The sequence below is a fragment of the Triticum aestivum genome, chromosome 6D, assembly GCF_018294505.1.
Source record: "Triticum aestivum cultivar Chinese Spring chromosome 6D, IWGSC CS RefSeq v2.1, whole genome shotgun sequence".
Taxonomy (NCBI): domain Eukaryota; kingdom Viridiplantae; phylum Streptophyta; class Magnoliopsida; order Poales; family Poaceae; genus Triticum; species Triticum aestivum.
In genome coordinates this window covers 55,448,923-55,468,298 of record NC_057811.1, presented here as the reverse complement: position 1 = coordinate 55,468,298, position 19,376 = coordinate 55,448,923, and the positions used below count along the sequence as shown (strand labels likewise).

Below are 19,376 nucleotides of genomic sequence, written 5' to 3'. Positions count from 1 at the left end.
CAACAAGTACCTTTGGAGACACCTGTAGAGCACCTTTATAATCACCCAGTTACGTTGTGACGTTTGGTAGCACACAAAGTGTTCCTCCAGTAAACGGGAGTTGCATAATCTCATAGTCATAGGAACATGTATCAGTCATGAAGAAAGCAATAGCAGAATACTAAACGATCAAGTGCTAAGCTAACGGAATGGGTCAAGTCAATCACATCATTCTCCTAATGATGTGATCCCATTAATCAAATGACAACTCATGTCTATGGCTAGGAAACTCAACCATCTTTGATCAACGAGCTAGTCAAGTAGAGGCATACTAGTGACACTATGTTTGTCTATGTATTCACACATGTATTATGTTTCCGGTTAATACAATTCTAGCATGAATAATAAACATTTATCATGAAATAAGGAAATAAATAATAACTTTATTATTGCCTCTAGGGCATATTTCCTTCAGATAGCCTATTACAAGTGTAGATTCTATGTTCATTGCGACAGCAAAGAATCCCCAAGTAACATTTGAGCTGTGCTCAGTGGGTGCCTATGTTTGAGTTGTTCGTTTGCAACACTCTCTTTGGCCCCGGAGTAGTTTGGCTTTGAGCTGATCAAGAGGTGTGACTATGGTTCGAATACGACCAAGCCCCCAAGTGATATTGTGGCATTGCGCCGATCAAGAGGTGTAGCTATGATTCAAGCGCAACCAAGCCCCCAAGTGATTTTTATATAAAGCTTTGATAAGCTGAATCAAGGGGTAAACCGGACGCCGCTTTATGAAAAGAAGCCCCCATGTAACCACACATGATGTGAGAAAAACAAAAGATACCCCGCTTTAGCTGAGGTTCTAGTTTATTATATTGATCATAATATATACATTGTCATAACTATGTACAGAAGCAGAGCCTATGGCTCAAGTATAGTAGGGCCGCAGATGGGCGATATTCCACGGCCGGTGGGTCTCCTCCTCCGATTTACGTGAGTCTTTGTGCTCTCGAACATTGATTAGGTAGTATGACCCGTTGTGTAGATTCTTGCTGACCACAAAGGGTCCTTCCCAAGGCGGGGATAACTTGTGCATATCAGTCTGATCCTGGATGAGTCGGAGCACCAGATCGCCTTCTTGAAAAGTTCTGGTTCTAACCCGGCGGCTGTGATAACGACGCAGATCCTGCTGGTAAATCACCGAACGAGCCGCCGCAATGTCACGCTCCTCATCTAACAGGTCAAGTGGTTCCTGCTGTGCCTTCTCATTATCAGCTTCGACATACGCTGCCACACGGGGCGAGTCATGACGGATGTCACTAGGGAGAACCGCCTCTGCTCCATAAATCATGAAGAAAGGCGTGTAACCCATGGATCTGTTGGGCGTGGTATTGATGCTCCATAACACAGAAGGTAACTCCTCCACCCAACAATCCGGCATCCGTTGCAAAGGAACCATAAGCCGGGGCGTGATGCCTCTCAAAATCTCTTGATTGGCTCTCTCTGCTTGACCATTAGACTAGGGGTGAGCCACTGATGATACGTCAAGCCAGATGTGCTCACGTTGACAGAACTCCTTCATAGCTCCTTTGGACAGATTTGTACCATTATCAGTTATAATGCTGTGTGGAAAGCCAAACTGGAAAATCACCTTCTTGAGGAATTGAACCGCCGTAGCTGCATCACACTTACTGACTGGCTCTGCCTCCACCCACTTAGTGAACTTATCAACTGCCACCAAAAGGTGGGTCTTCTTGTCCTTCGATCTCTTAAAGGGCCCAACCATATCCAGCCCCCAAGTTGCAAACGGCCAAGTGATTGGAATCATACGCAATTCTTGAGCCGGTACATGAGCGCGTCGTGAGAATTTTTGACATCCATCACACCTTTTGACCAAGTCCTCGGCATCAGCATGAGCCGTCAACCAATAGAAACCATGACGAAACGCCTTGGCTACCAGAGATTTTGAACCGGCGTGGTGACCACAATCTCCTTCGTGGATCTCACGCAAAATTTCGCGGCCTTCTTCAGGAGACACGCAGCGTTGAAACGCCCCTGTCACACTGCAATGATGTAACTCTCCATTGATAATAGTCATGGACTTGGACCGCTGGATTATCTGCCTGGCAGAAGTTTCATCTTCTGGTAACTCGCCCCGGTTCATATACGCCAAATATGGAACCGTCCAATCCGGGATAACATGAAGAGCCACCACCAACTGAGCCTCCGGATCAGGAACAGCCAAATCCTCTTCACCAGGGAGCTTGACGGATGGATTATGCAGCACATCCAGGAAGACACTGGGTGGAACCGGTTTACGTTGGGAACCCAAACGGCTTAAAGCGTCCGCCGCTTCATTCTTCCGCTGGTCCACATGATCGACCTGATAACCTTTAAAGTGACCTGCAACAATATCCACTTCTCGACGATACGCCGCCATGAGTGGGTCCTTGGAATCCCAAGTACCGGACACTTGTTGAGCCACCAGGTCCGAGTCACCAAAGCACTTAACTCGGCTTAGATTCATCTCTTTAGCCATTCGAAGACCATGGAGTAAAGCCTCATATTCAGCTGTATTATTAGTGCAAGGGAACATTAAACAGAGAACATAACAAAACTTATCACCTCATGGGGAAGCTAATACGACTCCAGCCCCCGAGCCCTCCAACTGCCTGGACCCATCAAAATGAATAGTCCAATAAGTATGGTCCGCTTCTCTTCTGGCGCCTGTAATTCTGTCCAATCATTGATGAAATCCACAAGTGCCTGAGATTAGTTCGCCGTCCGGGGCATATATTTTAACCCGTGAGGCCCAAGCTCAATGGCCCACTTAGCAATCCGGCCGGTTGCTTCCCTGCTCTAGATTATATCCCCCAAAGGAGCAGAGCTGACCATAGTGATGGGATGACCTTGGAAATATTGCTTAAGCTTCCGGCTTGCCATAAAAACTCCATACACCAGCTTCTGCCAATGTGGGTACCTTTGCTTGGACTCAATAAGTACCTCATTGATATAATAAACCGGCCGTTGAACCGGATACTCCTTTCCGGCCTCCTTGCGTTCCACCACAATAGCCACGCTAACAGCCCGGGCGTTAGCTGCCACATATAGCAACAATGGCTCCTTATCAACAGGAGCAGCAAGAACCGGCGGATTAGCAAGCTGCCGCTTTAATTCCTCAAATGCTTCATTGGCGGCGTTACTCCAGACGAAGTTATCCGTTTTCTTCAGCATCTGATATAAAGGGATGGCCTTCTCCCCAAGGCGGCTGATAAACCGGCTCAACGCGGCAATCCGGCCTGCCAGGCGTTGAACATCATTGATACACTTCGGTTTAGCCAAAGAAGTTATAGCCTTGATTTTCTCTGGATTAGCTTTGATGCCTCTGTTAGATACCAGAAACCCAAGAGCTTGCCTGCCGGTACACCAAAGACACACTTGGCCGGATTAAGCATCATTTTATAAACCCGGAGGTTATCAAAGGTCTCCTTCAAGTCATCAATCAATGTCTCCTCCTTTCTTGATTTCACCACAATATCATCCACATAGGCATGAACATTATGGCCGATCTGATCATGAAGACAATTCTGCACATACCGCTGATAAGTCGCCTGGGAACTCTTGAGCCCAAAGGGCATAGACACATAGCAGAAGGCTCCAAAGGGAGTTATGAAGGCTGTCTTCTCCTGGTCCTTAACTGCCATTTTGATCTGATGGTAACCAGAATACGCGTCCAGAAAGCTCAAACGCTCGCAACCCGCCGTAGCATCAATGATTTGATCAATACGAGGGAGGGCAAAAGGATCTGCTGGACAAGCCTTGTTGAGATCTATGTAGTCCACACACATACGCCAAGTGCCGTTCTTCTTGAGTACCAGCACCGGATTAGCCAACCACTCAGGATGAAAAACTTCGATCATAAACCCAGCCACCAAAAGCCTGGCAACTTCCTCGCCAATAGCCTTGCGTCTTTCTTCATTGAACCGGCGAAGAAATTGCTTGACCGGTTTATACTTGGGATCGACATTGAGAGTATGCTCAACAAGTTCTCTCGGTACACCTGGCATGTCAGAAGGCTTCCACGCAAAGATGTCCCGATTCTCACGGATGAACTCGATGAGCGCGCTTTCCTATTTCGGATCCAAATTAGCGCTGATGCTAAACTGCTTGGATGAATCGCCAGGAACAAAATCAACAAGCTTAGTCTCATCAGCCGATTTAAACTTCAAGGCCGGATCATGCTCTGTAGTTGGTTTCTTCAATGAAGTCATATCTGCCGGATCAACATTATCCTTGTAAAACTTCAACTCTTCTGTTGCACAAACCGACTCAGCATAAGCCGCATCACCTTCTTCACATTCCAAAGCGATCTTGCGGCTCCCATGCACTGTTATAGTTCCCTTGTGACCCAGCATCTTGAGCTGCAGATAGACATAACAGGGCCTTGCCATGAACTTAGCATAAGCCGGCCGTCCAAACAGGGCATGATACGGGCTCTTGATTTTCACCACTTCAAAAGTCAATGTCTCTGACCTTGAATCATGCTCATCTCCAAAAGCCACCTTCAGGGCTATCTTACCAACAGGATATGCCGATTTACCAGGCACTACACCATGGAAAACTGTGTTGGACGGTTTAAGATTTTTATCTGTTAACCCCATGCGCCGGAAGGTCTCATAATAAAGGATATTGATACTACTCCCTCCATCCATGAGTACCTTGGTGAACTTATAACCTCCAACCTGAGGCGCCACCACCAATGCCAGATGACCCGGATTATCAACCCGGGGTGGATGATCCTCTCTACTCCACACGATCGGCTGCTCGGACCAGCACAAGTAACGGGGCACCGCCGGTTCAACAGAATTTACTGCCCTTTTATGAATTTTCTGATCGCGCTTGCATAGACTAGTGGTGAAGACATGATATTGCCCACTGTTCAACTGCTTCGGGTTGCTGTGGTAGCCCGACTGCTGCTGATTGCCCTGATGATTATAACCACCATAATTGCCCTGATTGCCTTGATTACCATGTCCGCTCTGATTACCGTGAAAACCTGAACCGGAACTGCCTCCACCGAAACCCGGCCCGTGAGATCCGGGGCCTGAACCGCCGCCCGGTCCATGATCATACCGAAAAAAGTCGGAATTTTTTAACTCCTGCATGATATAACAATCCTTCCAGAGGTGCGTAGCCGGTTTGTCCTGCGACCCGTGCTTTGGGCAAGGCTGGTTTAACAGATAAGACACACGGTCCGGATTAGGACTTGGCCCTCCGCCACGTCGGGGTGGTTTACCCTTACGCCGCTGGCCCTTGTCCTGCGCGTTGGTATTAGCCACAAAATCTAAACTGTTATCCGCTTTACGCTTACCACTGTTTCCATGACCTGCCGGGTTATGCTGCTGCCCCTTGGTGTTGCTGCTCTTCTTTCCCTTCCCTGTCTTGTCATCGTCAGACTCAGGGTCCTTGGTACTATCAGAGTCGGCATACTTTACCAGAGCGGCCATAAGAGTACCCATGTTATTGCATTGACGTTTGAGCCGTCCCAATTTCAACTTCAAAGGTGTAAACCGGCAATTGCCTTCCAACGTTAAAACTGCTGTATCAGCATTGATGCGGTCTGATGAATGCAAAATTTGCGAAACCCGACGCACCCAATGGGTTGTTGATTCTCCTTCCTCCTGGACACAGGCAGCTAAGTCCACAATTGACATGGGTTGTTTGCATGTATCCTTGAAATTCGGGATAAACCGGGCTCTCAACTGGGCCCATGACCTAATAGAGTTAGCTGGCAAGTTTTTCAACCAAGTGCGAGTCGTTCCTTCCAACATCATGGTGAAGTATTTAGCGCACGCCGCATCATCCACATCCAGCATCTCCATTGCCATCTCATCGCTTTCGACCCACGATTCAGGGGATAAATCAGCGGTGTAATTCGGCACTTTACGTGGGCCTTTGAAATCCTTGGGCAGGCGCACGTTGCGCAGTGCTGGGACGAGACACGACACTCCCAAAGAGCTGGAAATAACTCCTGGTTCCACCGACGTGGTTGGACGAACCGGAGTAAGTTGGCGGGCCTCATGCTGCGCCGCTAACTCGGCCTCTCGACGTGCCCTAGCATGATCCACCACATCCTGAGCATCACCGCCGCCCCCCGTCGGGTTATGACCACGAGGGGGATCGCGGTTTCGCGCACTGCTTGACACGGCCGGTTCATCGATATGCCTGCTGTAACTCCGGCTTGGGCGGGGAGTAGAATGAATCCTTTCGCGACTATATGAGTAAGCCTGCTGCTGAGTTAAAGCTGTCTGAAGGAGCTCCCTAGCCCGTCGCGTTTCGACCGCTACTGGGGACTCGCCTTCGATCGGGAGAGCCGCCAGTCGTGAAGCGGCAGCGACAATGTTATCCATCAGGTTAGAGTAGTGACCCGGCGGTGTTGGGACGTGCTGTGACGGACCGTTGTTCTGACGGGGCGGATCTGTTGGACGCGGCTGAACCGGCGCTCCCGTTCTGGGTGCCTCTGCCCGGTTTACCACTGGCGGATTACTGGTCCCTGCTCCTGGGGTATTAAAGAGGTTTCTGGCCTCATAAACCGGCGGTAGGTGAGACTGGTATCTTCTCCTCATGACATCGTTTGATGCACTCTGATCCAACATAAGCCGATAAGCCTGTGCATCCAATGCGGCCCGTTCTGCAACCATCCTGGCCTCCTCAGCTGCCAGATCGGCCTTGGCCTGAGTTATCTGGTCTTTCACTTTCGCGATTTCCGCATTATGTTCATCTTGATTTGTCGGATTAGCCTCCGACATCAGCGTTGCCAGAGCGTCAAATAAATCAGATAAAACCTGAACCGGCGGTCGCACGGGGCCTCCTGCCCCGGCCGCTGTCGCTGCTGCTGATCCGGAAACCATCGCCGCTGTGGTCAAAGAGTGGAGCGCCGGCTGTGTACCGGCCATAAAGATCGCAACCCGGTTTGGCGGATCAAAGGGGTCCGGAATACTGTCGCCATCGGAACAGCCCCCAATCCGGCCATCTTGCAACTGGTACAAGGACTCGGTCTCTCCGATCGATGACTCGTCGCCGGAATAAACGACGGTTTCACCACCAGATTCAGATCTATCCTCAGATTCCGCTCCGTGGATGACTCCCACGAAGGCACGCTTCATGACAGGCTTAACCCGGGCAGATCTCGCACGCTGAGCCGTCTCGACGATGTCGGTGCAGATGTCCGGCTCAGGGCCCGGTTCGCCAATCTTGCCAATGAAAACGTGGATGCCGCCGAAGGGGACCCGGTACCCGTACTCGATTGAGCCGGCCTCGGGGCCCCAGCCCACATCGTCGATGTAGAGTTTGCCGCGACGACTCTTCGTCATCCGGCCCACAGCGTAACCCTTGAGACCATCGAAGCTGCCCTCTAAGAACTCGAAACCATCGTGCGATAGCCCCACGGTGGGCGCCAACTGTCGTGGTTTTGTCACGGCAGATGCCCTAGAGAAAGGACTTAGTCGTGGAGCCATCGGAACGGGTTAGCTTAAAGGGGTTAAAGAGGACAAGGGACGCAGAGAGTTTATACTAGTTCGGCCCCTTGCGGTGAAGGTAAGAGCCTACGATCCAGTTGTTGTGGGATTGCTTGGGTTTCGATGACCAGGGAGTGAATACGCTTTGCCTGGGTCTCGAGTTGTTGTCTGTTGTCCCTAAACCGCCGCCGGGTCGTCCCCTTATATACATGGGTTGACGCCCGTCGGTTTACAGGGTTCCGCGGCCGGCTCATAAACGTGTCCGTCCCGGTCTCTACTTATTTCTGCCTTATAATACAAGCTTACATATTAAGGTCGGTTTATGACTACAGGCCTTAATCCGCCTTTGGGCCCTGGGCCTTCATAAAGCGTCATCATCTTTGTCTTCATGGGCTTCAAATATAATAACTCATTATAGGGATAACCCGGCCTCGCCTGGCCGGTTTACGCCCAGTAGTAATATCCCCAACAACTATGATATAGTAGGGTATCAGAATATAGATCAATCAGTAGATTGTGTCTGATGCATATACATGAAAAAAAGAATAAGAATTAAATAAGAATAAGAATTCTAGTCTTAATAAAAGGAAGGGTTCGAATAGCATCTACTAATATTACCGAAAACTTTGTGAAAATACTTCTACGAGAAGGTTTTATTGAAAACGTTCGAAAACCATAGGGAAAGTAACAAATCTTTCTTGGCACGTGCCCCTGCTCTTGGTCTTCGAACTAATCATTAATGGTCGGCAACATAGGTACCCTTTGTCGGTATGCGTTGTGAACACTTTCATTTTTAGCGTCTCATCTTCTCCGGAGAATCTCAAATCGAACAGACAGAGCAGATGGTCCAACTACAGAACTTCTTCTTTTTCATTACTTCCATGGTCATGCCCTGTGGCACGGCAACACCCGTACTATTGAAATGGTTCGTCAGTAGAGATGTTCCCACTGGTGCCTCTTCTTCCAATGGTACGATAATTCCTATTCCTATCCCTTTATTCCCTTTTTCGTCTATCTACATTTAAGGAAATTCATACGCTCCATGGACAGAGCAAAAAGTGGAGTGTTGGTCAAAGCAAGCCGCCCTATTCTATTACCAGACAAAATGGAGAGAATCTCATCCGCTAGAAATGCTTTATTTCGTTTCGTTCCCGTTCTTCATTTCCTTATTATCGAATCCATGGGGACTTGTCATATTTAGAATCTTTCTGTCAGGGTTGGTGACTTTGGATTCTGTTTTTTAGATCTGGACAATTGTGCGACACTCTGCGCCGGTTGTCCGGCGCGAGCACCTGGTCAGTCGCTGCGCAGCCGTCGGATTGAGCCATTCCATATCGTTGGATGCCTCTCCTGAATCGTCTCTAGCTTGGTCAATGCATATTAAAAAAATTCACATCACCAACAACACGCGTCTTTGTCATGCTTGGCACCGTCCGTTTCATGTGTGCCCCGCCTCACACCCTTCTGCTAGCCCTGTGGGCTCCCGCGCTCTCGCCGTCACCGACCCCATCATCGTCATGTATGCCGATCATAGCAGAGGCCACCGGTCACAACTTGCCAAAGCCATCGCGTTGCCTTCCAGCTCAATGTGCTCCACCCCTGGTTACACCATCGTTGGGGACCCGACTCATTTTTGTCCCTGTTGCAAGTCTATCCTCGACACGCGACTGGGCTCGGCCCTCTTTTATCCTAGTTACAAGTCCACCCTCGACATGGAATTGGGACCGGCCCCTTTTTGTCCTAGTTGCAAGTCCACCCTCAAAACGGAACTGGCCTGACCCCCTTTTTGTTCTAGTTGCAAGTCCACCCTCGACACACAACAGCATGCCTACAACAAGACTGCAACTAGGGGCGGGAGAAGGGCTGTCAACCTGTTGCATGTGCACATTTCAAAAATATTCATGATTTTCTTTTTCATTTTCATCTTTTTATAAAAAAGTCATGAACATCTTAAAATTATGAACTTTTTGAAAAATCATGTTATTTTAAATAATTAACTTTTTTCCAAATTCTTGGATATTTTTTAGTTTCGTGAACATATTTTTGTATATGACAATTTTTTAAATTTTTTTACTAGTTAGATGCAAGGATATTTTTGCAGGCAAAAACAAAAAGATGCAAGGATATTTTGATATCATGACAGAAGGAGAGATTAATATATGAAACTAACTGAATATATGGCCTAGAACTATTGGTTTTCTGCTGCAACAACCTTTTTTTTTTTTTTTTTTTGCGGAACGCATTTGACGCTGCTATGAAATCGGCTTGGTTTGCAATAGTCCAGCCAGCTTCACACCATGACGGCACTTTAACAGTGTGTCCTCCGTTGCAACGCACCGATAATTCTTTAGTTTATAAAACATACAGTAGGGAAAAATACCCTCGGGTTCCCTCGGAAAGGTAAAGTAACATGAACGCCTGCTACCACACGAAAGGCATGCCAAACCGTCGTCTTTACGTACGTGTAGACGCTCTGAAGTCTGAACTGTTCTAGCTGTATGCCTGAAGTCAAGATCTAAATATGTCCGTCCACTAGTTCTTCTCTTTGTCCATCTCTCTCGACTCCCTCCATGATTTCTGCACAATACGCAGCGCAACGCGGACGATTAGTTCATCACAACGACACCAACATTATCTGTGCTTGTACCAGTGTTTTAAATAGCGGGCTATCCTAAATAATAGCGGACCCTAAATCAGCTATAGCGGAGCTATAGCGGGCTATTTTGTACATGAGACCATTTAGCGACACCCTGCTGAAAAGGTTATAGCGAGGCTATAGCTAGCTATTTAAAATTATGACTTGTACTGATGGCACATTGCAAAAAGGAGGCAAAGGCATCTGACCCCCGGCCTATACATGCATGTACTTACCCAGGGGTTCCTCTTTTCCCATCCTCGTTTCAAATTTTCCCACTGTTGCTTCGTCTTCAGGAACGCTGTCCTCATCATTTGCAAATCTCGTTCCATCTTTTCCGGATCTTCCTTCCACCTTTCTCCAATTTCTCCGAGCACTGATAGACCTACAAATACGCTGCGGTACATACATAGGTTATCACGGTGAGTCACCAGCATTCAGGCACTGAATCAATTAGTGCTAGGGTATGAAAATTACAGAAAACTCGTCTGATCCTGCAGCCGGATCTCTCACCACGCACGCGATATACATAAACCCAAAGAATACAGGTCACTTACCAGAATATCACGTTGTCGATTCTAGAGCGGCCTCTCGGCCGAGGAGGAGCCCTCGAACCCGACGAGGTGGCGCCGCCGTGTCCGCGACGGTGCCCGTGGTCGTTCCTCGCGGACGACGACCAGGAAGAGTTCCCGCCGTGACCGTGTCCGTGACGGTGCCCGTAGCCACTCGAACGCGAGGAGGAGGAGGAGCGGAAACAGGAATCGTACTCGGCGCGGCGGCGGTCGTCGTGGAGCACGTCGTAGGCGTCCTTGACCTGGCGGAAGCGGACCGCGGCCTCGGCGCGGGCGGCGGCGGCGGCGTGCGTGTGGTGGTCGGGGTGGTGGCGGTGGGCGAGGCGGAAGAAGGCGTTCTTGATGTCGGCCTTGCTGGCGTCGCGGCCGAGCCCCAGCGTCTGGTAGTGGTCGCCCATCGACGCCGCCGCCGCCGCCGCAGTAGAGAGCACGCCGCGGCCGAGCTCGCTGACTTTTCTTGCTCTTCACGGTTGGGTCGGTCGGCGAGGATCGGTTGGGTCGGTCGGTGGCGAGATCGCGGTCTTTTGAAAGGTTTTGGGAGCCATACTCCGAGTTCTACTACGGAAGGGATAAGTGATTTGTAGCCGTTCGATGGAGTATAAGTGTATCCACCTCTCCCACACGGACTCCTCCAATATTTCGTTTCACCTGTCATCTAGCGGCCGTGGGGTCGCCGCTCATAGTAGAGGCCGCCGGTTGCCGCTCGCCACAGCCATCGCATGCCCTTGCAGCTCGCTGTGCTCCACCCCCCTGGTTGCAACATCGCCGGGTGGAGTTTCAGCATCGCCATCAGCCGTCGTCGTAGCGCGACATTCGCCCGTCGCAAGCACCGCACGTGCACTGCCACAGCTCCCATCGTCGCCGCTCGCTGTCTCCGGTTGAAGCTTTTTTAGAAGCCGGTTGTAGTTTTCTCAGCCACCGGTTGCAAGGTGGCCGCCCCCAGCTTCACCGTCTCCGCTTGAAGCTTTGTCATAAGTTGGCTGTAGCTTTTCCTGGCCACTGGCCGAAGCATTTTGCGATGCACATTGCAGCTCCTCCGCCCGTTGGTCGCAGCCCGTGCTTTTCTATAGTTCAAGCAAAAAAAGGCGCTGGTCGTAGCATTTGGAGTTGCTGGTTGCAGCTCTGTTGTGTGCCGATCGCAACCCCTCCTTAGTCTGGTTCCACCAAAAAATGGTGTCGGCCGTAGCAATTTGCACACTGGCTGAGGAGGTGGCATGTGTGGTGAGGTGAGACATGTGCTTGGGATCATCTAATAACGAAAGCTTTGCAAATTTACAAACCCACATACTTCGATATTAACCTTCTCATCGCAAGCAAGTGTTATCTCCCTCAATGCCCCCACTATTAACTCTAATCACCCCTTCAGTAATGCCATGCACCTTCAATGAGAACTAAACAGCCGTCAAGACACGAGTAAAATGCATTTATGGTCCTTAAACTTGGTGGCGATGACCACAATGGTCCTCAAACTCAGAAACTGCTTCAATGCGGTCCCAAAACTTGAAAATACCGCTTCAATACGGTCCTTAAACTTGGCGAACTGGTCCTGCGATACGTCTCACATACATTTCGTGTACGCCATGAAGTTTTTTGTATGTGCAGAAATATGCCTCAGATTTCATTTAGTTACAACAAAAAACGTAAAATTAGAAATGTGGGTTCTACATGTCAGTATTGGAAAGAAAAGTTAAGTCTAAAGTGAAGCATTGAACCTAATACCTCCAATCATGGGTCGCTGAGCCGTCACAAGCTAACCACCAGGCCATACACTGCTTGGGTTTAAGTAATGAGCTAGAGTATATATATTGCGTTCCCATGAACTACTTCAAGCATTTTTTTTTCCTTTTATATTTTTTAGGTTGATGTTTTTCTTTATATATTTTTTAAAAGTGTTCGTGCATTTAAAAAAAATGTTCAACGTGTTTGAAAATGTTTGACGAATATTAAAAATTTGTAAACATGTTTTGGAAAATGTTTTGTGTGTATTAAAATATTGCTAACGTGCATTTGAAAAATGTCCGTCGCGCATTCAAAAAATTATCAACGTGTATTGAAAAAAATGTTCAACTTGTATTAAAACAATATGGTGTAAAAATAATTCTTACATTTCTACAACCATATTTAACATGTTTCATTACATTTCTAGAATTTATTATGATGACACAATAATTTTTATTACACATTGAACAGTTTTCAAAATACAATATTTTGAATTTTTTTTAATATTTGTTTATTTTGAGAATACAATGAAAATACACAATAATTGTGCACTCTTGTGGTCCTGAATGAAGATACATAAATTTACACAATATTTTATAATACAGGTTCAACATTTTTTGAATGCATGACGAACTTTTTTGAAAAACTCGTTTGCAATTTTTAATACATGTGAAACATATTCCAGAAACATGTTTACAAATTTTTAATACATGTGAAACATTTTCCAAAATCATGTTGAACATTTGTTTTAAAATGCACTAACACTTTCTTTAAGTTTTATGGCATCTTTATTTTTCTTTCATTTATTTTTCCAAATGGGAAAATAATAATATTAATAGATAGTCTTGCTCAAAATTGTACACTTAGCAACCTTCGACCTTGTGGTTAGCTTCTGGGCTAATTAACAAGCGACTGCATGTTCGATCCTCCATGTAAGAATTACTCCCTCCACCCCATAATATAAGGGCGTTTTTTACACTATAGTTTTTCCTTCTCATACTGACATGGTGGAACCTACACTTTTAACTTTAAGTTTTTTATGTAATTAAATAAAATCTGAGGCGGTTTTCTGGAGAAAAAAACTTCGCGAAGTATGCGAAACGTATCACAGGACTGGTTCGCCAAGTTTGAGGACCGTATTGAAGAGGTATTCTCAAGTTCTGGGACCGTATTGAAGCAGTTTATGAGTTTAAGGACCATTGTGGACATCACCAACAAGTTTAAGGACCATACATGCATTTTACTCGTCAAGACACTAATAAATAGAGCAAAAAAAAAACAGCTGCACAATAAGAAGCATGACTACTACATGTTTGAATCACCAAGGCTACCTGATGGAAGATACTGATCGGATACTTAACCCTCAAGTATCAAAATTTGCATGCTATCTATTTTATGTTGGATGTACTACAGATAAGTTTTTTGTTAAGCTTTCATATAAGTTTTTTGTTAAGCTTTCAGACATGTTGGATGTGATAGAATCACGGATCGGTTAGGCTAGGATTCCGGCAACAGTGGTGATAGGTATTACCTTTTCCATGTGGCTCGAGGAGCTCCCGGTGCCGGCCATGGCGGCGGTGCCGGAGATGGCAGAGGGTAGTGGTGGCGGTGCTTCCCGTCAGCACTGCACTAACCCTAGATCGGTAGGGGATGTAGGTGGGGTGTACGGCGTCGCGACGAAGCTCGTGGTGCGAGCCGGCGTCCCCCACCTCTTTATATAGTGCAGGTGACAGGGGCCCGTCAACCATAGTGGGTTGAGCGCCCCCGATCAGGGCGCGGATCTAAGGGCCCGGTGGGCCGTTGGGCCCACACGGTGGAGATCATCCTAACATTCTCCCCCTTGATCTCAACTTTTACTTTTGACCTTATACTTTTACTTTACTCGTTTCATAACAGATCAGTACATAGAACATGTTTCATCGTCACAGCTCAATTGCCGATAGAATCAGACAGCCACAACGTACCTCTCTGTTTTGAAACAAATTCTTTAACCTTGGGCCCTTTATTGTCCGGAAATCTTAGACTATACCATAAAACCCATGTCGACTGTGTGTTCTCCGAACACACTGGGCGGTAAGCCTTTAATAAGCAGATCTGCAAATACTTGTCTATTGCTTTTATGCTTCAAGCATTTCTACATAATTCCGGACTTTCTCCTTTACAACGCATAACTTTGTGTCAGTGTGTTTGGCATCAACACTTGACTCGTTGTCATAGGAGAGAAAACTTAAAATGGTTATCGCTGTTGTCAACCATTATCAACTCCGGGTACAGGTCTCCTTAACCATTTTGCCTGTCCCTCAGCCTCATATCAAGCTATAAAATATCTTTGCATCACATTGATGATAATTGTTTCATTCTTTGGAGCTTTTCCACACAAAAACCTCCAAGTATGAAAGTTAGCGACAATTATGGATTTCGCTATACATTTCACATGTCCTGTCTTTGTACTCACAATCTTTTGAGAGCGCTTATTTCTTTCAGCATGAGGCCGATATCTTTGACTCCATTCCAGTGATCTATATATGTACTGGACATTGCCAAAACAACCCGGATACGTGAATTGTGTCAGGGTAATATATTGAGCTTCCAACAGCTAAAGCATATGGTACCATATCCGTTTTCAATCTTTTCTCATCAACTTTTGGAACACCATAGTTTCCAGTTCCATTACCCTTGACTATAAGAACAGGCGTAGGTTTTCTCGCATGCATACTTTAGAGACCTTTGTTAGCATGTCCATGCGACATTCCTAATACCCCATTTTATTATTTTCTTGGTGAATCTCGATATTTATAACGAGAGACACTCCGAGAAATGCAATTTTGAACTTTGAGGACAAGAACTTCTTTTCTCCTCCTGAAGTAGATTAACATCACCACTAGCAAGTAGGACGTCATCCACATGCATAGGATTGGGAAATGAATTCCCCATTCTATAACTTTGCAAGAATACAATTGTCCTTCCATTTTCTTTAACCCAAAATAACATATGATTCTTTTAACTTTAAATGCCACTGTCTAGAGACTTGCTCTAGTCCATAAAAGACTTCTTGAAGCAGTATCCTTTGTGTTCTTTACTTTCATCAGATGTAACTCAGATCATGCACAAAACTTTCAATTTAAGTTGTGCTTTACACCTTTACATATTTCCTTTGGAGTCACATTGACCTTGTAGACCCTTTACAGCCTACTGTTTTGGCTCCATTGAAAATTACTTATGAGTCTCAAAACTCGATTGAGCGCTTTAAATGAGGTGGGATCAACCTCCATTTGAATTTCACTAACATAGACTTTATAGTAATCAGAAGTATCTGATTTTCTCATTCCTTGAGACCATCTGTGTCTCAGGTACTGACACTTCTTTCATATGGGGCTGTTGTTGCTCTGTCATTGCCAAGAGGCAAATTAATTGTAGTATTTCACTTCCAAAAGGCAATAGGTTTTACAGGGACCTTTATCACAAGATCCATGTTTAATCATTCCTCCTTTATAGAGCTAACAACGGGTGTTGTATAGGTCATACAACATGCTCCCCCAGATTACTCCATCTTCACTAAGAATGGCGTATCTTTAAACTTTATTATTTGGGTTTATTCTGTTAAAACTTTCTTCTTTATGGCACTTTAAGCACCGTCTTAGTATTCCTTAGTCTGCTTTCGGAATTGTAAAAGATCCAGGAATACATCTATTTCTTTTCTTTAGGGGTATTATTATGATCGTCATACTCCCCCAGATGATCACATTCTTCATTAATGGATATCTCATATTTCTTTCTCCCCCTCGAAATGTGGCAAGAACTTTTCTGCCACAATTTCGAAAAACCATTCACAACTCTTGTGAAGTGAGAAAACTTTGAGTATCTACTTCATGTATCTGATTGCTTCATATGTAATGAAGTTATCTGTTAACGGTATGGGAGTACTTTTTCCTTATTCCTCATTCCATTTCGGAAACTCAAAATAGTTCTTTATCATTAGTAATTTTGCAAGTCACACTTGCATATCATTCTTATCTTTAGGTTCGTCTGTAACTTTTATTCTCTTTGGATTTATTGAGTGCTTAATGACCGTTGCACATAAGGTGTACGGTCGATACTAGGAAAGCATAATAGCTACTCCATACTTTTCTCCCAGAGTGGGACACATTAAACGCACATGAGTCATCATATCTTTCTCCTGTCACACAGGATAAGTCTTAGCCAAAATTTCTCCTGACGTATAGGATTTTTGACATAATACTATGTCAACTTTACCCAGTTACGCAGGTATTTTCCCAGACTTTCCCCGCCATGCGGGTTTTATCATAATCCTCTTTTCCCGCTATGTGGGTAATTCCCTGTAAGGAACATAAATGCCAGAATTGGCTCTTTTGACTGCATATGCAATCATGAAATTCAGAAATAAATCCGAACACTCTTTGACACACATGCTTGATCCGACATTGGTCAAGTTAAACACGCATGTTGTTTGTTTCATCTCAAATCGTGTTGACTGAAAAATCTTCTTCATATAGAATACATGAAAGACATTCGTCAACCAAGACTCTCAATGATCTATTTGTTTTATTTTCTTGGATTAATATCCAAGAATTATTTTCTTTTGAAGCCATTCTTTAGAGAGAACATACTCCCTCACGTTATGACCTTTCTTGGTCATCTTTCGGGTAACAAGTACCCAGCCATTCGCTTTCACGAATGAAAGCATGGAAAACTTTTAGTCTGAGAAAACTTAGCCAATAATCAACAGTAATGAGCATAAAAAAATAACCCTACGTTGGTCTGGTTAAAAAATATGCACATTAAACTTTTTAAAACTTTCTTTTTATACTCTAAATCACCGTTGTGGTAGAATTAGAATAAAACTCGTTCTTCTACATTAATTCCATATCACCGTCGGGCGGAAATGGAAATAATGCATATAACTCATAAACAATGTGATGATAGTATTTCTATTAAACAACTTTGCTAAGAAATAATCATCATCATCAACTTAATTGCAGCGGAAACAAGAAATATGCATTTCTCTAGTTCAAGAGCATTTCTTCATCTTTAACTGTTCTCTAAAAATTGATCACTTTGACACAAAATTTATCAGAGTTTAAGCTTTGAACATAAGACTCATAAAATTATAGTATTGTTATCATCAACGTTAGTCAAAAAATAACAATACCATATATTAACTTTAAAACAAATATCTTTCTTTTGTCATAACACAAACTATTTGCATCTTATTTCACCTGCATCTTATTTCACCCATAGGAGAAAAACAATGTTAAGAACAGTTCTTCCAATTAAATTTTCCCGTTGGTTCCAAGTTAATTGGAGGATAAAACTTTTACCATGCAGCGAAAACTTTACAATATTCTATTCAGAAACAATTCTGTACTCTTTTACTCTCTAAGAAATTTTAACCGCTTGGTTCAAAAATGCATTAGAGAAGCAACAATTTAATCTTTTACTTTAGTTCTATTCACTTTTAAAAGAGCACTTTTATTTTCAATAATAAAACATGATCATGTTATTAACAACGTTGGTCATAAAAATAACATAATCATTTCATTTCAATAATTACTTTAATATGCTCTTTAAATATAATTCTATCTAAACTTTTATTTTCTTTGTAAAAGAGTAGTATTAATTGTTTACGCAGCGGAAAAACATGAATAAAAATTCATGAACTTTTTATTCTTTACAGAAACTGTTCTTTGACCAAATAAAAAAATTCATGAACTTTATTATTTTCTTTATAAAATTCATGAACATTTCTTTTTCTGAAAATTTTCTATTTTCATTTTCAGAAACTTTTTCTATTCACTTTTCTATTTTCTAAACCAAATTTTTTCTTTGAATAATTTTGTATAGCCAAACTGCATGAAATTTGTCAAAAAACTGGACAAAAACTATTAAAACGCGGAAAAACGGGCAGCTCAGCCGCGTTGCATTTCGGCCCAGCCCGCGGTTGTGGCCTCCCTTTCGGCCCGGCGGCAGCAGCCCAGCGCGCGCGCGAGCCGGCCTCTTTCTTCTTTCGGCCCAGAGGCCCGCAGCCAGCTAGGGTTGGCGTCGTGGCCGTCGGATCCGATCTGACGGTCCAGCGCGCCATTCGCTGGATCAAAACCAGCTGCGCCGGTCGACTGGGGCTGAACCCTAGTCCATTTTCTCCTCCCGCGCGGTGCTCATCCTCTCGCTCGCAGCGCTCTCTCTGGCAGGTCCGGCCACCGCGCGAGCCTTCATGCCGGCCGCCGGCGACAGAGTCCACTACCGCGCCGCGCGAGCCTGGCCACCTTGTCTTCCTTTCCCCTTTCCCTTCTTCTTTCTCTTCTTTTCCGTCTCTGACGAGGAAAAAAAGGGCAGCGCCCTGATGGGCCGCTCCGGCCGCCGTGGACGGCGGCGAGGGCCACTGCGCCGCGCGAGCCGTTCCCCTTCCCTCTCTTCTTTCCATCCACCACCGCCCCAGCGCGAGAGAGACGCGAGCAGCGCGAGCAGAGCCTCCTCTGCTCCCCTTCACGTGAGCGACGACAGTTTCCAGATGCGGCGCCCCCGCTGACCCCTTTGCCGGCGTGCGCGAGCACCTCTAGGGTGAACGTGCCGCCGTCAAACGGCTCGTTGGTGGTGCCCTTTGCCCCAGTGGGGGTGTGTTCTTCGTCCGAACGGCTCGGCTTGCCGATGCCCGTCCGGATCGAGAGGAACGGCGCGTCCTTGCGACGGCGCACTTTTCTTTGCCCTTCTTTTCCCCTCTTTTTCATTTTGGGGTTAGGGTTCTTTGGGGGAGGGGATTTCCTTTTCTTTTCTGTACCGAAAATCCTAAACCAATCTCTGGCTGATACCATTGATAGAATCACGGATCGGTTAGGCTAGGATTCCGGCAACAGTGGTGATAGGTATTACCTTTTCCATGTGGCTCGAGGAGCTCCCGGTGCCGGCCATGGCGGCGGTGCCGGAGATGGCAGAGGGTAGTGG

General features: G+C 45.7%; 1 protein-coding gene across 1 annotated transcript; it reads right to left on the bottom strand.

Moving 5' to 3' along the window:
* Window positions 1-9,758: 9,758 nt before the first annotated feature.
* LOC123141059 (chaperone protein dnaJ 72) lies at window positions 9,759-11,213 on the bottom strand. The gene is made up of 3 exons (XM_044560297.1): window positions 10,686-11,213; window positions 10,365-10,524; window positions 9,759-10,070 (listed from the first exon to the last, which is right to left on the bottom strand). The coding sequence occupies exons 1-3, from the start codon at window positions 11,096-11,098 to the stop codon at window positions 10,026-10,028; spliced, it is 618 nt and encodes a 205-aa protein (XP_044416232.1). The 5' UTR covers window positions 11,099-11,213; the 3' UTR covers window positions 9,759-10,025.
* Window positions 11,214-19,376: the final 8,163 nt, after the last annotated feature.

Coding starts and splice junctions, on each gene's coding strand:
- LOC123141059 (XM_044560297.1), bottom strand. CDS start 11,098: ATGGGCGACCACTACCAGACGCTGGGGCTCGGCCGCGACGCCAGCAAG. Junction 10,525..10,685: donor ATCGACAACGTGATATTCTG/GTAAGTGACCTG, acceptor TATGTACCGCAG/CGTATTTGTAGGTCTATCAG. Junction 10,071..10,364: donor GGGAAAAGAGGAACCCCTGG/GTAAGTACATGC, acceptor CGTATTGTGCAG/AAATCATGGAGGGAGTCGAG.